The following is a 22,447-nucleotide window of genomic DNA, read 5'->3' as shown; positions in this document are numbered from 1 at the left end:
GTGAGACTGTCTCACATACTTTGGACATATTTTCAAGAGAGACCAGTTCCTGGAAAAGGGACCTCTACTTTGATTTAGTAGAGGGTCAGCAAAAAAGAGTAAGACCAATGGGATGGATTGACATAGTGGCTACAACAGTGGGCGCAAACATGAGCACAATTGTGAGGATGGTTCAGGGCCTGGTGGTGGATCTTTCTGTTGCACATAGGGTTGCTATGAGTTGGAATCGACTACATCTAACAACAGCAAGGATGTAGCATCGAAACAGATCTGAAACAGGAAATTGAGTAAACCATTGGAAGAGTTGGGAGAGATAATAAAAGAACATAGCATGCATTTTTAGCCAGAAGGTCCGTATGCTTGGAGCCTAGTAAATAGAATGGGAAGTTGCATAAGATGAAGTTGAAGAGAATACCAAGTATAGTAGAAGTCTGTGGATTTTCTCCTACATGCAATGGAAACCATTATGGATTTTAGGCAGGAGGTGATGTGGACTATTTATGTGTTTAACAGATCACTGAATGTTGTATGAATTGGAAGGACTCACTGCCATCTCATAGAACTGCTCCTGTGGCTTTTACCATATCAGATCCTGTATCTCTAATGTCACTAAGGTTGGCATCGCTCAATGTGGTAACTCATGGCACCACCCCACTCCACTCGCCCGTTGGACTTAGTTTCATTCTAGAATTAATATTAATCATCGAATAATAGGTTATAAATTGCTTAACTATAATACTTCCTAGATTGTCTGATTACTAAAAATGTAATTATTTTGTAAAATATTTTACTTAGAATTACCTTATTACTTACAACCTTACTAGTAACTGAGAAGAAATCTTTAAATTGTTTCTTCTTCTTTCCCTGTAATTACTATTTTATTCTCAAAAGTTATTGATTAAAAAAAAAGGAGCTGATTCCAAGGGCTCAATAGAAAGCAAATGGCTAGAAAAAAATGAAAGCAACATATGTACAAATTCACCTGATACAATAGATGTATGGATTATAACAAGACTTGTAAGAATCCCTAGTAAAATTAATTTTTAATAAAAAAGTTATTTTTGTTGTTTTTAATCATTTTATTAGGGGCTCATACAACTCTTATCACAATCCATACATACATCAATTGTATAAAGCACATTTGTACATTCATTGCCTTCATCATTCTCAAAACATTTGCTCTCCACTTAAGCCCCTGGCATCAGCTCCTCATTTTTCCTCCTCCTTCCCTGCTCCCCCTCCCTCATGAACCCTTGATAATTTATAAATTATTATTTTGTCATATCTTACACTTTCTGATGTCTCCCTTCACCCACATTTCTGTTGTCACTCCCCCAGGGAGGAGGTCACATGTAGATCCTTGTAATCGGTTCCCCCTTTCCACACCATCCTCCCTCCACCCTCCTAGTATCATCACTCATCACTGGTCCTAAAGGGATCATCCCCCCTGGATTCCCTGTGTTTCCAGTTCCTATCTGTACCAGTGTACATCCTCTGGTCTAGCCAGATTTGTAAGGTAGAATTAGGATCATGATAGTGGGGTGGAGGGAGGAAGCATTTAGGAACTAGAGGAAAGTTGTATGTTTCATCGTTGCTATACTGTACTCTGACTGGCTCGTCTCCTTCCCGTGACCCTTATGTAAGGGGATGTCCAATTGCCTACAGATGGGCTTTGGGTCTCCACTCCTCACTCCCCTCATTCCCAATGATATGATTTTTTGTTCTGATGATGACTGATACCTGATCCCTTCGACACCTTGTGATCCCACAGGCTGGTTTGCTTCTTCCATGTGGGCTTTGTTGCTTCTGAGCTATGTGGCCGCTTGTTTACCTTCAAGCCTTTAAGATCCCAGATGCTATATCTTTTAATAGCCTGGCACCATTAGCTTTCTTCACCACATTTGCTTATGTACCCACTTTGTCTTCAGTGATTGTGTAGGGAAGGTGAGCATCATGGAATGTCAGTTTAATAGAACAAAGAATTCTTGCATTGAGAGAGTTACTTGAGTGGAGGCCCAATGTCCATCTGCTACCTTAATACTAAACCTATACATATATGTACATAGATCTATTTCCCCATCCTCATATATAAATATGTTTGCATATGTACATGCCTTTATTTAGACCTCTATAAATGCTCCTTGCCTCCTAGCTCTTTCCTCTATTTCCTTTGACTTTCCTGTTGTCCCACTATCATGCTCAGTCTTCATTTGGGTTTCAGTAATTCCTCTTGGTTACATTACCTTTGGTCACGCCCTACAAGGCCTTGTACACTCTCCTTACCACCGATTTGGATCACTTGTTGTTCCCTTGTCCCTGGGTTTGTTAATACCACTTCCTTTCCCCCCACCTCCCCCTTTTCCATGTCCCTCAGGAGCTGTCAGTCCCATTGTTTTCTCCTCCAGATTGTTCATCCAGCCTATCTTATTTAGACAGACCTGCGGAGATAATAACATGCACAAAAACAAGACAGAGCAAAATCAAGCAACAAAAGAAAACAAAACAACAGCAACAACACCAACAAGCCAATGACCAAAAAAAATCACAATAAAAAAGAAAAGCTTGTAGTTAGTTCAAGGACTGTTGGTCTTAGGAGTGTTTTCCGGTAGTCTGATAGAGCACCAAACCCTGGCCCCAAGTCTATTTTGGGTATTCCCTGGGGACTTTGTTGTTCTGTTCCCCTTGCTGTTCTTTTGCACGCCCTAAGTGTTTTGCCTCAGTGTGGTGGGATCAGATTGGGCGGAATTCCCACACTGTGTCTCCAGTGTTGTCCCTTGTAGGGCTATGGGTCAGTGAGGGATGTCGTGTCTCATAGTGGGGCCAGCCATGTGGTCTTCTCTGTGGATTGGCTGCTCTGAGCGTGAATCTCGTCTTCAAGGTTTGGAGGGCCAGGATGTGCTCAACTCTCTCTTCCTCCCCCTTCATTTGTTCCTGTGTGCTCTGATCAGATATGTACCTCGCCTGGAGCTCCAGCTGTCCTCTGAAATAAATTCTTCTGCAGGGAGGAGCAGGTGTCCACATAGTTGGGATTGGGGCCGTCCCCTCAGACCACTCCACTGGTTCCTTACTCCATGCTGGCATGTTGCATTCACATCTGGGAGCACTGGTTGAAGTCTGGTCCCTTTTTCCCTGGGGGGATATAAACAATACCCTCCCCTTGGGTGAGTCAGTTCCCTGTGCCCCCGCTACCCATTTCTTTTCTTTAAAAAAAGTTATTGATATAGCTTCACAAATACTAATTACCACAACATTGTAGCTAAAACAACAGGAAATTGGACAAAATTTTACACTATAAAAACACCAGCAACTGTCTCCAAAGGAACCAAGTTGAAAAGATGTTAGAGTTTTTAAGGCTCCTACAGGTTAAAAACTGTGGCCATATCTACTCAACTCGACCAGGGAATAGTTACTGTGCTGGGATTCAGGAAAGAAGACAAAAGAATTATATACTATTGAAGGCACTTATTCCTCTTCGAGAAAAGCCAAATAGAAAATGTAACACAGATAATCTTGTTCCTCATTGGTTCTTCTCCAGACTGAACCCTCATCAGTTGACTGTAAGAACAAACAGCTGACTATAATACTCTACTCAGTGTGTGAATAAATAATTTAAATATAATCATTTATAGAATAACAAAAAATTATATACTGTTGTTCAGATGTAAAGCACTTTCAGAGCCATGATAGAATTTGGTGAAAACCATGAGTTCACTGATATTTAAGTTACTTAATATGTATTAAGTAGCTTAAAGACCACTCAGGTTCTAAATACATGTTGCCCTCGTGTTATTAGTTTGCCTACGAAATGTGCCATGCTGGTTTTTGAGTACTCAAGAACACATGGTAATAATGGTCTTTAAAATTTGGATGTTCAAAAAAATTTTTTGGATGTTCCCAGAATCTGCCCCTTTGTATAGCTGCCCTCATGTATAGTTTGAATGGAGATTGCTAGAACATGGATCTTGATCAAGCTAACCTAGATCTAATTATTTGACTTTTGGAGCTGGAACAAGATGCTTCATCAGCTAAGCTACTGAATGAAAATGAAGTGAATAAAATTAAAGAAAAAAAATCCTACGACTCTGTAAACTGTATACAACAAGAATCTTGATCTTGAAAATATAAAGAGTAAGTATTTAGCTATGGAGACATTACTGTCCCTTACTTCTTTTTTAAACATTTATCATAAACATGTATTATAGAACACACCAGAATGATTTACACCAGAATGATTTAATATATGACTATATATATATATATATATATATATATTTTAATCATTTTATTGGGGACTCGTACAACTCTTTTCACAATCCATACATCCATCCATTGTGTCAAGCACATTTGTACATTTGTTGCCATCATCATTTCAAAACATTTTCTTTCTACTTGAGCCCTTGGTATCAGCTTCTCATTTTTTCCCTCCCTTCTTCACCCTCCCTCCCTCATGAACCTTTGATAATTCATAAAAAAAATTTCATGTGTTACACTGACTAGCGTTTCCCTTCACCCACTTTTCTGTTGTCCATCCCCCCAGGAGGGGGTTATAGGTAGATCATTGTGATCGATTCCCCCTTTCTCCCTGCACCTTCCCTTTACCCTCCTGGTATGGCTACTCTCAATATTGGTCCTGGGGTTTATCTGTCCTGGATTCCCTGTGTTTCCAGTTCTTAAAAAAAATTTTTTTTAGTTTAATTTTTTTGTGCATGTTTCCATTTCTTATCTGTACCCATGTACACCCTCTGGCCTAGCCAGATTTGTAAGGTAGATTTGGGGTCACAAAAGCGGTGGGGAGGAAGCTTTAAAGAACTAGAGGAAAGTTGTATGTTTCAATGGTGCTATACTACACTCTCACTGGCTCGTCTCCTCCCCGAGACATTTTTGTAAGAGGATGTCCAATTGCCTACAGATAAGTTTTAGGTTTCCACTCTGCATTCCCCCTTATTCACAATGATTTTTTGTTCTTTGATGCCTGATACCTGATCCTATCGACACCTCATGATCACACAGGTTGGTGTGCTTCTACCATGTGGGCTTTGTTGCTTCTCAGCTAGACGGCTGCTTGTTTATCTTCAAGCTTTTAAGATCCCAGACACTATATCTTTTGATAGCCAGGCACCATCAGCTTTCTTCGCCACATTTGCTTATGCACCCACTTTGTCTTCAGCGATCGTGTCATATTCCTTACTTCTAAATAAACAGGAGACTGGTTTAAAGAACTATGACTTCTGGATGGTTCAGATCACATTGCAGATAAAGTAAAAGAATGTGTAGACCATCTAAGTAGAGATGAGGATCAATAGAAATTAGTAGCCTCATTATAGGGCGCAGAGAAATGTTAACGAACTTTAGAAAGTTTAACAGTGTATAATCCAGAGATTCAAAGCTATTTGATAGCATATAAAGATTCACAACTCGTTTCATCAGCTAAAACATTACAACATTGTGAAGAATTTACAACAGCAATGACCATGCTGACAACAGTGTATCCCTACCTGACAGTAAGCCTCTGTCTCAGCAGAATATAACTGGCAATGTGGGCAAACCAGTGGAAGACTGTATTACAGCCTTCGTTAGGGTGTTGCTCAATTTAACTTAATTAAAAAAAATTTTAAACTTAATTTTAAGGAATGAGACTATACCAAAAATGGGAACAGGATGAACTGTGTCCTTCAGGTTCCAAAGTACCTACCTCAGGAGAGAGATTTGATATCTGAATGCCAAATCTAGTGGAGTGGAGTGCTCAGAATCAGCACTGCCTCCTCATCATGGAAACATTGTATTCTTTTGACTCTTCCTTCTATAATGAAGATGTAGATGGAAAAAAAAGATGTAGGTGATAGTTTAAGGATAGCTGGACAATTTCATACCGTTCAGGCTTTAGCGCAGCTATTTCTTGAGCGAGAGCAAGCAGCACAATTAAGCAACTCAGTTGGAAAAAGTAAAACAGATGAATTGATCAAAGATGCTCCAACTATTAAGCATGATAAGAGTGGAGAATGGCACGTGGAGAAATATGGGGATGTCAACTGAAAAGACAGCTGATAGAGGAGAAACAAAAGGAGGAGGATGAAGACTTTGGCCTAGTGCATCGCGCCTTCATATACAGCACTGCTTCTTCGTTGTCTCTTCCAGGAGAGGCCAGTAGATCACTGTGCAGGAGTATCTACCTGAAGAGGATTTTGCAATAATGCAGATGCTCAAAAATTCCTCAGCTTCATGAATCTTACTTGTGCTGTTGGAACCACAGGCTAAAAATCTAGAGTGATTGAATTCTTGGCACATGGCTAGCTGCTTTGCCTTTGCTTCCGATACTTAGTAATACTGGAGCTACCATGAGACAAAGAAAAGTCATGAAAGAAGTTTCTCCGTGAAGAAAGACCAAGAACATTCATCAGTATCATTTCATATTTGGATTTTTAAAAATTATTTTATTTCTTCATCGTGCATTTTGCATTCGCTAAATGACAGTTACTACCTCAATCTGCAACTGTCACAAATGAGGGGAGAGGTTCAGGCTGTTAACAGTTGCATGTGATATTTAAATATGCTTACTTGAGTAGAAAACAAACAAAACCAACCACCAGCAGCGGTGAAAACTGCAAGTTTGATGCATATGCAGATAAGACCACATGATTTGAAGCATGATGGCAATAATGACAGCTCAGATGGAAACGTCTTAGGAGGTGCACAAACAATTAGCATAACGCATTAACCTTGGAGAAAGAGAGGTTTTCTACTCTCCTAAAGGATTACAATCTCCTTACAAGGAAACGCTCAGTCCTACAGAAGGACCCTGGCTAAAGACAAGCACTGTGTCAGCAGATGGGGCAGGGAGTGGGGTGGCGGTAGGATCCACACCCTGTCACAGCAATCCATCTGGAAGCAACGCATTGTAAAAACATCTGTACAACACATTGTAGTTTTTCATTGTGTGAAGTAGTGTTTGCATTAAAAAGATGTTTTATGGCTCTTTGAGGAAGACGCAGCCCCCGCTCCCATTCCTGACTCACCGCTGTTCGAACAAGTCGGTCAGGAAGTCCCCCGCCGCCATGGCATTTAAGGACACCGGAATGACACCTGTGGAACCAGAGGTGGCCATTCACCGAATTAGAATTACTCTGACCAGCCGCAACGTGAAATCCTTGGAGAAAGTGTGTGGTGACTTGATCAGAGGGGCTAAGGAGAAAAACCTGAACGTGAAGGGACCAGTTCGGATGCCTACCAAGACTCTGAGAATTACGACCAGGAACACTCCCTGTGGGGAAGGTTCTAAGACCTGGGATCGATTCCAGATGAGGATCCACAAGCGTCTCATTGACTTGCACAGTCCGTCTGAGATAGTGAAGCAGATCACTTCCATCAGTATTGAGCCTGGAGTAGAGGTTGAAGTCACCATTGCAGATGCTTAAATCAACTATTTTAATAAATTGATTTATCTGTTGGTAAAAAAAAAGATGTTTTATGATTAAAAAAAAAAGAGTTACAGTCTCGGAAACTCACAGGACAGGTCTATCCTGCCCTATAGGGTCTATGGGGTCAATATCAACTCGATGGCAGTAAGTTCCGTTTTGGTTTATTAACCTTGGAGATATATTGATACATGTAAACTGGAATTATAAAAATGTTTTTGTTATAACTAATTACAAAGATACTTTTATAAGGTTTTTAAAATTATGCTGAAACACAGCACAAAAACTTGATAGACAATCATTATATTGTGACCCCTCTGACAGTGTCACCGGGTGTGGTCCACACTTCCTCCACCCTGCAAGTGATACCATTGTCCTGCCCTGTGACATTTCTGTGAACCTAGTTTTCTCCACTAATATTACCTTCATCTCCTTACTCCTATCCTATCCCGTCTTTTCTCCTAGTTTAGGAAGCTAAAATCTTTAATCCAGTGACTAGGGCTCTCATATAAGGAAAGGCACCCTGGTCTTCTGTCACTAATCCAGTATCAGTCCTTCAGTGATTCGTCCATGACCCTTGAGTACCTATCGTGCCAGCTGTGCTTGGAGGAGAGAGCAAGGAAGAAAATATGCTCTCTATCACCTAAGAGCCTAGAGTGAGAAAGAACAATCCCAAATCATTATAATCCAAGGTAGAACAGATGGATCCCAAGGAAAGTGAGATAAAGAGTCTTGGGAAGAAGAGAGACCTTGCAACTTTTGTGGTAGATAAACTAGGTAGATAAAGGAAATTGGGGAAGAATTCATGGAAGATGCTAGTTTGAAGTACCTGGGGTGGTGGGGGCATGGGGGCAGGGGCAATCAAGGCGGGGGGGGGGGGGGAGATGAAGCAGCTCCTGTAAAGATTTACAGTCTTAGAAACCTAAAGAAGCTATTGTACTCTGTCCCCTGGGTCCCTATGAATCGGAATCAACTAGATGGCAGTGAGATTTTTCGAGAGCAAGGGCGACCTTACCGAGAAGCTTACATTTGTACAGTAGTCCAAATATGGGGGATAAAGCATGTGGCTATATGGGGGTAATAATGGTCTAGGTAGAGGACAAAGATTCTGAGGTGAAATGTGCTTGATATTTTTGCCAGACACTAAGGGGGGAGGCATATGTTTAAAGCAGAATGAGAGAGATGAAGAGAGAATAATGAGAGATGAGGACTGTGGGTTAGTGAGGGAGTAGACTATGTAAGAACTAATAGACCATTATATTGACTTGAACTCCAAATTATAGAGGAAATCATTCAAGCATCTTGAGCGGGAGACACATAATTTGGTCTACCTGGTGCTTGTTTTGAACCAGAAGAGCAGAAGTTCATAAATATAATTTGAATTAATAATTGATAGTAGTAAATTTGGAAAATGTAAGTGATGAGGTCATTGGAAAAGGCTCCCTGTAGAAGATCCATTGAAACTGTATATCTTAAGTTGTCTCACTAACCATAGGGCCAGGTGCCGGGGAAGTAGTAGGTGGGTTATAGCATGGATTCTCAATTGGTAGCCATTGAGTGAAACTTACTCATTAATAATTTTATTTGACACAATATTTAAAGCAGCCACAGCAGCTCCTTTTGTGTGTGTGTGTAATAGGTATATTTTTTGCTGTAAATTTATCTATCACACAGCTATTGCCAATTCAATATTTTACAGATGTACAACTTATTAACAGCAATTAGAATAAGCAGCTCTGTAACCTTACCCTTAATGTTATTTTTCTTTTTTTACATTTTATTAGGGGCTCATACAACTCTTATCACAATCCACACATATACATACATCAATTGTATAAAGCACATCCGTACATTCTTTGCCCTAATCACTCTCAAAGCATTTGCTCTCCACTTAAGCTCTCTACATCAGGTCCTCTTTTTTTTTTCCCCTCCCTCCCCACTCCCCCCTCCCTCATGAGCCCTTGATAATCCACAGATTGTTATTTTGTCATATCTTGCCCTATCCGGAGTCTCCCTTCCCCCCCTTCTCTGCCATCCATCTCCCAGGGAGGAGGTCACATGTGGATCCTTTTAATCAGTTCCCCCTTTCCAACCCACTCACCCTCCACTCTCCCAGCCTCGCCTCTTAATGTTATTTTTCTATCACTGTTAACCCTTATTTTCTCCTTTCTTCCTGCCTCTTGTTACTTCTAATAAACTTTGTTCTCTATATATTTGCCTTTTCTCTCTCTCTCTCTCTCTCTCTCTCTCTCTCTATATATATATATATATATATATATATATATTCAGTATTTGCCCTTTCTGTAATTATTTCCATCAGCATAATGTCTTCAAGCTCCATTTATACTATTGCATGTATCGACACTTCATTTTTCCTACTGGCTGAGTAGTTTTCTGTTTATTTATATACCACATTTTATTTATCCAGTCTTCTGTTGGTGGGCCTCTAAGTTGTTTACTTACATCTTTTGGCTATTGTAAATAGTATTGCAATGAATATTGGTGTTCAAGTCTCTTTTTGCATCTTTTGGCGGGGTATGCTATACCTAGGAGTGGTATTTCTGGGTTCTATATCTTCAGAACCCCTCTATAGGGTCATTGTGAGTCAGCATTGTCTCAATGGTGGTGGGGTTTGTTTTTGTTTTTGAGGAGTTCCTGTACTGTTTTCCACAGTGGCTCTACCATTTTGTATTCCCACCAGCAATGGATAAGCCTTGAATTTCCCCACATCCTTTGTGATTTTTTATTTTGCTTTTTATTTAGCCATTCCAGTGGAGTGAAAATGGTATCTTATTGTGGTTTTAATTTGCATCTTCTGAGGACTAATGATTCTGAGTTTGGGTGGCCATTTTCATATCCTCTTTGGTGAAATGTATATTCAAATCCTTGCCCATTTTATGTTTGGGCTATTTTTGTTGTTAAATTATTGAAGTTTCATATATATTTTGGTTATTAGAGTCTAGCTGGACATGGGGTTTCTGCAGGTAGTCTCCTAGACAGCTTGTATTTTCACTTTTAGGGTAGTCTTTTGACCGAAACGTAAAAAATTTTATGAGGTCCCATTTATTTATTTTATCTTTTGCTGTTGTGCTTTTGTTATTACATTTGCTATTCCATTGTGGAAAGTTAGGCCTGGCAGTATTGCCTCTGCTTTTGTATCTAAAAATGTATTGTTTTATTGAACATTTAAGTCCTTAATCCATTTGGTTTTGTGCATGATGTGAGGCAAAGACCCTGTTGCAGTTTTGTGTATCTGTAAATCTAATTAAATTGGAGGTTCTCTTAAGAATTCTGACACCCTGGAGGGCTTGGGATCTTGTAGTTGACCGGTTCCCTACCTCCCCTGACTTTGACCTGAACCAGTCAGTGGCCCCAGCCTGGTGTGCATGTCAGAGAAAGAAGATACTCACTGGAAGGACTGAGGTGCCAATATCAATAATGTATAACTTGAGCCCATAGCCAAGGCAAAGAATGTACATGTAGTGTGTGTATGTGTGTGTGTGTGTGTGTGTGTAACTGCTAGTAGACTTAAGTTATACTTGTCTAGGTTTGTGCCAGTGTATTGCTGTGTAAGTGGATTTTATCCTAGGTTTTAGGGATGTATCATTAAGTAAGATCTTTGGTCTTATGGAGCTTATATACCACTGAAACATAGAAATAATATACAAGTAAATAAATAAAAATTAAAAATGGGAAAGTCCAGGAAAAAGCCAAAATAACATGATTTTATAATGTTTGTAGAGGGACAAGCTATACGTGTGTGTCCATAAATGTGGTGCGCATACTTGCAGATAGGCTTGTGTTTGAGTCTTGGGCACATATTTATACTTATTTTGTGCAAATGGGCAACGTTTTACCTAGAATGTTTGTATATTTATATATGTGGTTTTTGTTTTTTTTTAATTTTAACAATTTATTGGGGCTCATACAATTCTTATCACAGTTCATACATATACATACATCAATTGTATAAAGCACATCTGTACGGTCTTTGCCCTAATCATTTTTTTCTCCTCTTTTCTTCTTTTACATTTTATTAGGGACTCATACAACTCTTATCACCCTCCATACATATACATACATCAATTGTATAAAGCACATCTGTACAGTCTTTGCCCTAATCATTTTTTTTTCCTCTTTTCTTCTTTTACATTTTATTAGGGATTCATACAACTCTTACCACAATCCATACATATACATACATCAATTGTATAAAGCATATCCATACATTCCCTGCCCCAATCATTCTCAAGGCATTTGCTCTCCACTTAAGCCCCTTGCATCAGGTCCTCTTTTTTTTTTCCCTCCCTCCCCTTTCCCCCCTCCCTCATGTGCCCTTGGTAATTTATACCTCGTTATTTTGTCATATCTTGCCCTATCCGGAGTCTCCCTTACCCCCTTCTCTGCTGTCCTTCTCCCAGGGAAGAGGTCACATGTGGATCCTTGTTATCAGTTCCCCCTTTCCAACCCACTCACCCTTCAGTCTCCCAGCATCGTCCCTCACACCCTTGGTCCAGAAGGTATCATCCACCCTGGATTCCCTGTACCTCCAACCCTCATATGTACCAGTGTACAGCCTCTGTCCTATCCAGCCCTGCAAGGTAGAATTCGGATCATGGTAGTTGGGGGGAGGAAGCATCCAGGATCTGGGGGAAAGCTGTGTTCTTCATCGGTACTACCTCGCACCCTAATTAACCCATCTCCTCTCCTAAACGCCTCTATGAGGGGATCTCCATTGGCCGACACTTGGGCCTTGGGTCTCCACTCTGCACTTCCCCCTTCATTTAATATGGTATATATATACATATACATATACACATATATACACACACTTATATCGTTGTTGTTTTTTTTTTGCATGATGCCTTATACCTGGTCCCTTGGCACCTCGTGATCGCACTGGCCGGTGTGCTTCTTCCATGTGGGCTTTTTTGCTTCTGAGCTAGATGGCCGCTTGTTCACCTTCAAGCCTTTAAGACCCCAGACACTAGCTCTTTTGATAGCCGGGCACCATCAGCTTTCTTCACCACATTTGCTTATGCACCCATTTGTCTTCAGCGATCCTATCATGGAGGTGTTCAGTCAATGATATGATTTTTTGTTCTTTGATGCCTGGTAACTGATCCCTTTGGGACCACTCGATCACACAGGCTGGTGTGTTCTTCCATGTGGACTTTGTTGCTTCTGAGCTAGATGGCCGCTTGTTTATCTTCAAGCCTTTAAGACCCCAGTCACTATCTCTTTTGATAGCCGGGCACCATCAGCTTTCTTCACCACATTTTCTTGTTCACCCACTTTGGCTCCAGCCGTTGTGTCGGGAGAGTGAGCATCATAGAGTTCCAATTTGATAAAAGAAGGTATTCATGCATTGAGGGAGTGTTTGAGTAGTGGCCCAAGGTCCTTCCGCCACCTTAATACTTGACCTATAAATATAGACACATAGATCTATTTCCCCATCCTCCTATATATATTTGCATGTACATGTCTTTGTCTAGACCTCCATGAATGCCCTTTGACTCCTAGCTCTTTCCTCCATCTCCCTTGACTTTCCTCCTGCCCTACTACCATGCTTCATCGCCACCTGGGCTAGAGTATACCTCTTCTCTAAGCAACCTTACCCTTGATCATTTCCCACCATGCCTGCCACTTCCCCTTCTCTACCCTTTGGGGTCCCATGTTTTTCCCTTGTCCCTGGGTTTGTTAACACCACTTCCTTACGCCCCCTACCCCCCCACCCCAAGTCCCACCGGAACTGTCGGTCCCGTTGTTTTTCCTCCAGATAGTTCATCCAGCCTGTCCTATTCAGACAGACCTGTGGAGTCACTAACATGCACGAAAACAAGACAGAGGAAAACAAAGCAACAGTATACAACCAGACAACAAAACAACAAAAACAAACCACTGACAAAGAACAGAACAAAACAGTTCACAAGAGAAAAGCTTGTAGTTAGTTCAGGGATCGTTTGCTGGCCCTTAGGAGCGTTTTCCAGTCCAGTCTGTTGGGGCACCACGCCCTGGCCCCAAAGTCCACTTTCAGCATTCCCTGGGGACCTTGCCACTCCATTCCCTTGCTGTTCCGCTGCACTCCCCCAGTGCTTTGCCTCGGTGTGGTGGGATCAGGTCAGGTGCAATTCCCACACTGTGTCTCCGGTGCTGTCCCCTGTATCGCCCTTAGTCACTGAGGGGCATCATGTCTCATAGTAGGGCCAGCCATGTTGTTCTCTCTGTGGACTGGCTGCTGTACTCAGGAACATCATCATCACGGCCTGGTGGGCCAGGCTGTGTTCCACTCTCTCCTCCTGCCCCTTGGTCTGCTCCCGTGTGCTCTGATCAGATATGTCCATCTCTCGGAGCTGCAGAGTCAATGTCGTCCTTTGGAACAAATTCTTTTCGGGGGAGGGGCAGGAATCCACTTAATTTATGGTGCTGGGGCCAGCCTCCCAGACCTCTCCACTGGTTCCCTCCTCCACGCCGGGATATTGCATTCACACCTTGTGACACTGGGTTGAAGTCTGGTCCCACTTTCCCTGTGGAGATATAAACAATACCCTCCCCTTGGGTGGATTAATGCCCCATGACCCCACTACCCTTTTCTTCCTTATATTCATCCTTTTGTTTTCCTTTCCCCACCTCCTCCACCATTGTCTACCATGTACATCCCTGGTTTTGGTCTAGTCTCTTCCATACTACACCGTCTTCACCCATATATGTGGTTTTATACATGCTAGTGTACACAGGGGGAGCCTGTACACAGGTGGAGCTCTGGTGGCATAGTGGTTATGAGTTGGGCTGTGATCAACAAGGTCTGAAGTTCAAGACCACCAGCCGCTTCACAGGAGAAAGACTGAGCTTTCTACTCCCATAAAGAGTTACTGTCTCGGAAATTCACCGAGGCAGTTCTACCCTTTCCTATAAGGTTGCTATCAGTCACTATTGAATTAATGGCAGTGAACGATAGTATACAGAGGTGAGCTGGTATGATGCCCATGTGGAGATGTGTGCATGTGTGTGGTGTTCGTGGGCATTCAGCCATAACTAGAGATATTCTGAAATTCCGGTGGCATCTGTGGCATCTGTGAGTGGGACCTTAAGGCTGACCCTGGCATTTAGGGTTATTTGGAGCCTCCTTTCTCCCTGTTCCTTCCACTTCAATTAGCTTCCTCTGCTTGGCTCTGCTCACTGTAGGAAGCCAAGCCAAGGAGAGGATAAGAACTGAGCCATTCAATTGAGTCAGGACCTACAATCTTATTTGTAACCTCTGTCACTAAGAAAAGACCTGTCTTCCTGCTGTCCCGGTCCTTTACACTATGAGGGAAAAGAATCCTGACTTGAAGTCAGGAGGCTGGAGATCTATTCTTGGCTCTGCCACTTATTATTGTGTGACCTTGGCCAAGCTACTCTGCTCCAGGTTGCATAACTACTCTGGGTAGGAAGGAAGAAGAGCAATCACAATGACCTGCAGTGCTTAAACTTTAAACCAAATGCACTGCCATCAAGTCAATGCTAACTCATAGCAACCCTGGAGGGGAGGGTTGTATCTGTGAGTATCTGAGAGTATCTGAGACTGTAAAGTCCCATCTTTCTCCTCAGGGAGGACTACACAGGGCTGGGGGTTGGGGTTGTGGGGGAGGGCATTCTCAGCAGGAGGTAGGCGTAAGCTTTGTGTGTAACGGGAGCCAGGAGGAAACCGCTTATAACTGCTTTTGTGATCCTAGCTATACTGGCTTCTTTTAGTTCTTTGACTAGACCAAGCTTATTGTCACCTCATTGCCTTTTCATCTAATGTTCCCTCAGCCCAGAATATTCTTCCCAAAGTATTCATATGCTTGCCTCCTTCTCATGACTCGGGCTCAAATAAACCTCTTTAAGGAGAGGCCTTCCCTGACAGTTCTTTCTAAAGTAGTTGCCCTTTAATATTCCTCAGTATTAAAATATACATGCCTCTTTACCCAACAACTCAACTTCTAGTAACTTATCCTATAGATATACTTACAAGTGAATAAAATGATATGTGAATAAAGACATTTTTGAGGCATTTATTATTTAAGTGACTTACAGCACATCCAAATAGTAGAATATAATGTAGCTAACAAAGAAAATGAAGTAATGCATGTATTGATGGGGAATCATGTAAAAGTAGATTTCTTTTTAAGTAGAAAGTTTTTTCAAGGTGATTGAGCTGTATACTTGCAAAGTGTGCAGTCAGTTGAATGTATATATTCAATACATTTTTATAAAGATGCAGAATAATGTGTGTAGTGTGCTACCATTTGTGTATGCAAAAGGAGGCCCTATAAGTATAAATGCATGTATGTAGTCCATGGGTGGTAAAAACAGTTAATACCTTGGCTGCTAACCAAAAAGGTTGGGAATTTGAGGCCATCCAGCAGATGAAAGCTGGACTCTACTTCCAGAAAACCAGCTATTGAAAACCCTGCAGTGCCCACTTCTACTGAGACACACATGGGGTTGCCATGAGTCAGAGTTGACTCGCGGGAGCTGATTAATGCTTGTCGAACAAGCCTGTCCCTTGGATAAAGCAACTGTCCTGACCCTACCAATCTGTGCTTGGCAGGGGACTGTGAGGTGCTTCTTTTCCGAACAGCATTAAAATTCAATTTTAAAAATTTTCTATCTTCAATTATATCCCAAGGATTTTATGAAAGATGCTAATAATGTAGCCTTCTTCCAAAGTACTTTTCTTTCTTTTTTTTAATAGCTTTTATTATATTAAGGTAATTTCCTTCTAATCCTATCTTCCTTTTTTTAAAATCATTTTATTAGGGGCTCATACGACTCTTATCACAATCCATACATACATCAATTGTGTAAAGCACATTTGTACATTCATTGCCCTCATCATTCTCAAAACATTTGCTCTCCACCTAAGCCCCTGGCATCAGCTCCTCATTTTCCCCCTTTCCCCACTCCCTCCGCCTTATGAACCCTTGATAATTTATAAATTATTATTTTGTCATATCTTGCACTGTCGAACGTCTCCCCTCACCCACTCTTCCATTGTCCATCCCCCAGGGAGGAGGTTATATGTAGATCCTTGTAATCGGTTCCCTCTTTCCAACCCACCCTCCCTCCACCCTCCCAGTATCGACACTCACACCACTGGTCCTGAAGGGATCATCCGCCCAAAGTACTTTTCTTGGTTGAGTTGAGTTACTGTTAGTTATCTATCGTACTAGAGCTGGACCAGTCTGCATATTGACTATTTCTGGAATGTTCTCCAAAATACTAGTAATAGCAGTTGTGTTTAGGTAGGATGCCAAGGGGATATATACAGGAGGAAAGTTTAAAATTACATATCTTATGTAGTGCTGTTTGTATATATTATCAATTCAGGAAATCATGAAATTAAAAAGGAAAAGAAAGACATCAAGGGGAACACTTATAAACAATCATCAAAATTCCTTAAGATACCTTTTTTTAAAAAAAAATTCTCCCTAGTAACTCATTATTTTGTAATTCTACTTTATTTCCTTTACGATGCTTATCAGAATCTCAACTGATCATGGCTATATTTTGTACTTGTTTATCACCCGCATTATTATTGGAATGAGCTCCATGATGTCAAGGATCTTGCTTACACTTTTCATCAGTGCCTTTTCTCTATAGAGGGACTTCAAAAAATTTGTGGAAAACTGGTATTAAGAGATGATGAGCAGTTCTCAACCTGTGGGTTGCGACTCCATTGGGGACCAAATGACCCTTTCACAGGGGTTGTCTGATTCATAACAGTAGCAAAATTACAGTGATGAAGTAGCAACAATAATCAGTTTATGGTTAGAGGGTCACCACAACCTGAGGAACTGTATTAAAAGGTCATGCTGTTAGGAAGATTGAGAACCACTGAGATAATGGGATTTCCCCGTGACTTCTTGGAAGCCTCCTCATACATGTATTATAGCACATAAGCAATTGAACAAATAAAAGAAGGCTGACGGAAACCAGACTGAAGCCCAGGGACAAATGGAAGTTAATATGGAGTCCTAACCATTGCCTTCAAGCAAATTTACCTAGTGATTTGGGTCGAAGGTATCTGAAGACTATTTTAAATAGGCGTAGTTCTTATTTGTTGGGCTGCTAACCGAAAGGTCTGCAGCCGATCCACAGGAGAAAGATGGGGCTTTCTACTCCTGTAAAGTTTACAGTCTCGGAAAGTCACCCTCTCCTACAGGGTTAATAGGAGTCAGCATCTACTCCATGGCAGTGGGTTTGAATTTGAGTTTGAATGCAGTCTTAAAACCTTGTTTAGAAAAAATATCACATCTGTTCTAAAAAATTTTCCTTTGGCTAGAGGAGAAGGGACCACCCCCTCCATTTATCATAAAAACTGAAGCCGAGGGATGGACAGGGCATTTTCCAATGAGACACAGAATGTGTATATAGTATCTTCAAAGGCCAAAGCATCTGATGAGTCAAATTAGGTGTGGTGGCAGGTGGCTCACCTTCATGGAACATTCCTAGACCTTGACATTACTGGCTGGATTTTATGACTGTTTGGTGTTTTCCTGTTAGAGAAAGAGGTTATACTCTCTATTAACTGGTTCTTTCTGGTGTGTTTCAGGGAGGGCAATGAGCCAGAGGAGACTGCTCAGATCACATACCGTGAGCTTCTGGTCAAAGTGTGTCAGTTCAGCAATGTTCTCCGAAAGCAGGGTGAGTGTGGGGAGTATGGGACGGGGACTGTGGGGCTTAGGGTTGCCGTGTCCTGGTACTGGGGGGAATGTGGACAAGGAACGGAAAGAATGTGCTAATGGAACAGAAAAGGTTAGTTGGCAAGGGCCACCTGCCGGACAGAGCGAGTAGGAGCCCTCCCCCCCACCTCTCTCCAGGTTCATGGTTCATAGTGTATGTCCTTTACCTACAGGTATTCGGAAAGGTGACCGAGTAGCCATCTACATGCCCATGATCCCGGAGCTGGTGGTAGCCATGCTGTCGTGTGCCCGCCTTGGGGCTCTGCACTCCATTGTGGTAGGAGTTTGGGCTGGTAAAAAGGGCAGGGGTGGGGGATGGTACTCTGGAGAAGTAGGCTGAGCCAGATGATAGAACATTTTAAGTACACACTAAGGCGTTCAGACTGTTTGTTCCACAGGCCCATATCGGTTACCCAGTTTCTTCTAGAACCCTAGGTTAGAGACCTAAAAGTTCCATTGATCCAGAGAGGTTACTTTCTTCCCTTCCACAGTTTGCAGGCTTCTCTGCAGAATCTCTATGTGAACGGATCCTGGATTCCAGTTGCAGCCTTCTCATCACTACAGGTGACTAATTCTATCACCCCTCATCTAGGGCCCCCCAGCCTAAACCCACCCGCTTCCCCAAGCCAGGTTTTGAACTTCAGTCAGCCTGTGGGTATTTAGGATTGCTTGCCAGAGAGTTGGCCTGCCTTTTTCCTTGTCTTACTTCAGATGACCCCATCAGTTTAAATTGGCTGGAAGGGCCAGAATTAAGAGACCCACTCAGAAAGGGTTCCATGGACATTGTGCCCACTAGGGTTAAGGCTTAAAAGTGTGTTGCCTTCCAAAAAAAAAAAAAGTGTGTTGCCTTCCTAAGGCATGTATTGTTTATTGTGCCCCGAAGATGCCTTCTACAGGGGAGAAAAGTTTGTGAACCTTAAAATGCTGGCTGACGACGCCCTGGAGAAGTGTCGAGTGAAGTAAGTCTGGCCAGATGGCTACTGTTGTGGGTTGACTAAGCCTTTTCCCAGTGCCGGGTTCTGGGCTTTGGACTCCCTTTATTCTCCCTACTCTAGATGGACATGGGCAGGTTCTGTCTCATGATGTTTTGAGTAAACCAGCCAACCACTTCAGGCTTTTCTTTCCTTCAGGGGTTTTCCAGTAAGATGCTGCATTGTGGTCAAGCACCTCGGACGGGCAGAGCTGGGCACGGTTGACTCCCCCAGCCAGTCCCCCCCAGTTAAGAGGTCATGTCCAGATGTACAGGTGAGTCGAGCACTTCTCTACATTCCTCTGGGCTCAAATTGGCTCTTTCTTCCTGCCTTGGAAGTTCTCGATACCCTCCTTTGCTTCCTCATTATAAGCTGAGCATCTGGGAGCAATCTTAGGAATGCCTCTTCTGGAATAGCTGGCTGGGAGTGGGGGGACTTTAACTGTGGTTGTGGGAAGGGAGCCCCTTGGGCCTCAGGGGGACTTAGCATGAGAGATTGTATGGGAGACCATGTGCTGGTGGGCTACAGGGGATTGTCCAGGCTTAGGTATGAGTTAGAAATGCAGTGACTTGAACAACTATAATGTAGTGATTGTGATTGCACTGGACTGTGGCTTGGGATTAGACCAGTGGTTCTCAACCTGTGGGTCATGACCCCTGTGGGGGTCGAACTACCCTTTAACAGGGGTCGCCCAATTCATAACAGTAGCAAAAAAATAATTTTATGATTGGGGTCACCATAACATGAGGAACTGGGTTGCAGCATTAGGGAGATTGAGAACCACTGGGTTAGACACATGTTGATTAGGGAATACACATCATTGGAGGCACCAGGTCTGGGCCTCAACCTATGGCTTGTGACACAGTGCTTCTGATGGGAACAATAGAAATACTTACTAGTGGTTTTCATATCTGGGTGGCATGAGGGATGGAAGTTCTGGGACCCAGAAGGACAGAGATTTCCTGAGATTCTATGACTTGAAGGGCCCTGAGTGGTCTTGGGGCTAGAGAAGTTTGTGTTCTATTATTCAGCAGTTAGCTCATCAGTAATAGGGGTTCTGAGCATATAGGGTTGGGATCAGGATCAGAAAAATGAAGGCTGGGAGGGAGGACTAGTGAGCTACAGCTTGAGTGCAGGCAGCAGGAATTTGGGGCACACTGATCTTCCCTCCCACTCCACTATACTCAGGCCTTGCTCACCAGCCTTTCCATGGGCTCTTAACAGGGCAAGCTGAAAGAGAAATCCAAGCGTATCCAGCCCCAGGTATCCATCTCTGTACTGCCTTGGGTCCTGCTTTCTTGCGTGCTTGTCTGTGTGTCCATCTGCTCTTTGGCTGTTTACTTCATTGAGGTGGCTGCCAGACCCAACCCCCTGTCTCCTGCCTCTGGGCCCCTTGCCATCTAAGCCAAACGTAAAATAGTACAATCAGATGCCCTTGTTCCTCTCTGAACTGGCACAGAGCATGGATCTTAGAGAAGAAGCAACAGATACTCCTGCTTTCTGAGTCAGAATTGCCTCTAAGGCAGTGAGTTTAGCTTTTGTTTTACTTAGGACCTGTACTTGGGAGGAGGGACACGGTGGAGAAGTGTTTACTGTGTACTTAGCTGGGGCAGAGCGCAGACCCTACTCTAGTTTACATACTACTTTGGGATAACGAAATCACATTGTAGATGGTTCTTAGAAAGGAGGCTCTTTAAGTGGGGATCAAAGCAGATTCAGAGAGAGGAGACAGTAGGCCTGGAATCCAAAACCGTGGACACCAATTTTTAGTTGTGTGTTATTTCCTCTTGAGGCTTCAGTTTCCTTTTCAGTAATGGAGGGTTGATGATACATGCTTAAAAAGAAATGGCTCCCCTTACTAAAGCAAAACATAAAATCCACTGTTTCTCTGAGAGTTTCCATCCTTATAAGAGGTCTCATTCCAAATCTGCTGTTGGCACTGCTTAGGTCAATGGTAGAATAAGCCCTTGTCTCAATTCTTATTAGCATGGTGAAGACAGCTGATTTATAGGGACACTGCACCCCTTTTAAAACTTAGACAGGGGCCTAAGCCTTGACTCTTCAAAGAGGTGTCAAACTTAGTGGTATAGTGTACAGGTTCTAGAGCCAGGTTGCTTGGGCTCAAATCCTGGTGCTCACCTGCTACTGTATGAGTTTGGACAAATTACTTCACCTCTCTTGCATCCATTTCCTTATTTGTAAAATAAAGACAATAATCGTACCTGCCTTATAGAATGTTACCAATGTATGTAAAGTGCTTGGCATTTATTAACGTGATAGTGTACTCAATAAATATTAGCTATCATTGTTTCCATTTAAGATAGCAGACAGGCTGGCATTTCTCCAAAAGAGACCTGAAAAGAATGAACAAATGCTTGAATTTTAGACCATTAAGTCTTCTTGGATTTTTTTTCTCCAAAACATTGTATTGGGACAGGATCCAGACATCAAGCCACTCAATAGTTCAGTCATGTTTGATTTTTGTTTTATTTTGTTTTGAGGTAAAACAATCAGTTACCAAAATTCAAAGATATAAAAATAGGCTTACAAAGTTCAGGTTTGTTGTCTAAGAGCTGCAACTAAAACTGCCAACTCTTGGCAGAATCCCAAACACCCTTATCCTTAAGTAATCCTCGAGAGAGGGCCTGGCACAGTTTGAAAGTGCCCTCTTCAATAACATTACCTATGACCTCCCTCATGTTGCTTTCCCACACCTGGCAGCTGCAACTCTATCCAAGTCCAAGGACAAGGTCAACTCCTCAACCTTCATTTCAGAAGATTCAAACTTTTTCTTGAGTCAAAGCTCTGGGACCTAATAGGCACATACTGAATTCACAGCCAATGTTTGCTCCATGATTGCACTTATCTTGCTTCCTGGTGCTGGTGATCAGCTCCACACCTGGAGCACCCGCCTCCTCCTTGCACACCCACCCATGAGGGAAACAGTTTGATAAAAGTTCTCTCATTCCAAGGCTGCAGTGTAGCTACTATCCCTTGCCCTTACATAGAGTGAGTACTTTCCTATGGAAAGTCACACCAGTGCTGTAGGCCAGCAACATTCGTTTAAAACACCTAAACTACATTAATAACTCATTGCATGCAGCTCATTTGGTAGGGGAAAAAGTGCCCAATGTATGTTTAGATTCGCATGGCTCTTCCTCTAAAAGGTAAGATGTATTCCTGTGCTTTCTAGCTGGTGGGCAGCTTTTCTCTTTTCTTCTTGTTATATTTAGTGGTAACTTTAAGATGCTCATCTATCAGAAAGTCAAATTTTCTATAGTAAGGGGCAGATAGTATCAAAAGAGGAGTGTGATTAGACACTTATTTTATAATTCAATAAAGTGTGTCTTACACT

At 42.2% G+C, this 22,447-nt stretch overlaps 2 protein-coding genes and 1 pseudogene across 2 annotated transcripts in view; all 3 read left to right on the top strand.

Moving 5' to 3' along the window:
• Positions 1-22,447, top strand: part of ACSS2 (acyl-CoA synthetase short chain family member 2) — a 71,489-nt gene that overhangs the window by 37,444 nt on the left and 11,598 nt on the right. The window contains exons 3-7 of the mRNA XM_075563731.1: positions 17,992-18,083; positions 18,295-18,398; positions 18,613-18,685; positions 19,005-19,080; positions 19,252-19,366. Coding sequence (XP_075419846.1) covers positions 17,992-18,083; positions 18,295-18,398; positions 18,613-18,685; positions 19,005-19,080; positions 19,252-19,366 — 460 coding nt within the window. The remainder of the gene's footprint in view (positions 1-17,991; positions 18,084-18,294; positions 18,399-18,612; positions 18,686-19,004; positions 19,081-19,251; positions 19,367-22,447) is intronic.
• LOC142422197 (wings apart-like protein homolog) lies at positions 150-6,291 on the top strand (annotated as a pseudogene).
• LOC142422392 (small ribosomal subunit protein uS10-like) lies at positions 7,031-7,444 on the top strand. The gene has a single exon (XM_075527784.1). The coding sequence runs from the start codon at positions 7,053-7,055 to the stop codon at positions 7,410-7,412; it is 360 nt and encodes a 119-aa protein (XP_075383899.1). The 5' UTR covers positions 7,031-7,052; the 3' UTR covers positions 7,413-7,444.

Source organism: Tenrec ecaudatus, chromosome 12 (genome assembly GCF_050624435.1).
Source record: "Tenrec ecaudatus isolate mTenEca1 chromosome 12, mTenEca1.hap1, whole genome shotgun sequence".
NCBI lineage: Eukaryota > Metazoa > Chordata > Mammalia > Afrosoricida > Tenrecidae > Tenrec > Tenrec ecaudatus.
The sequence above is the reverse complement of the archived record's forward strand: the minus strand, read 5'-3'. Positions and strand labels throughout refer to the sequence as shown.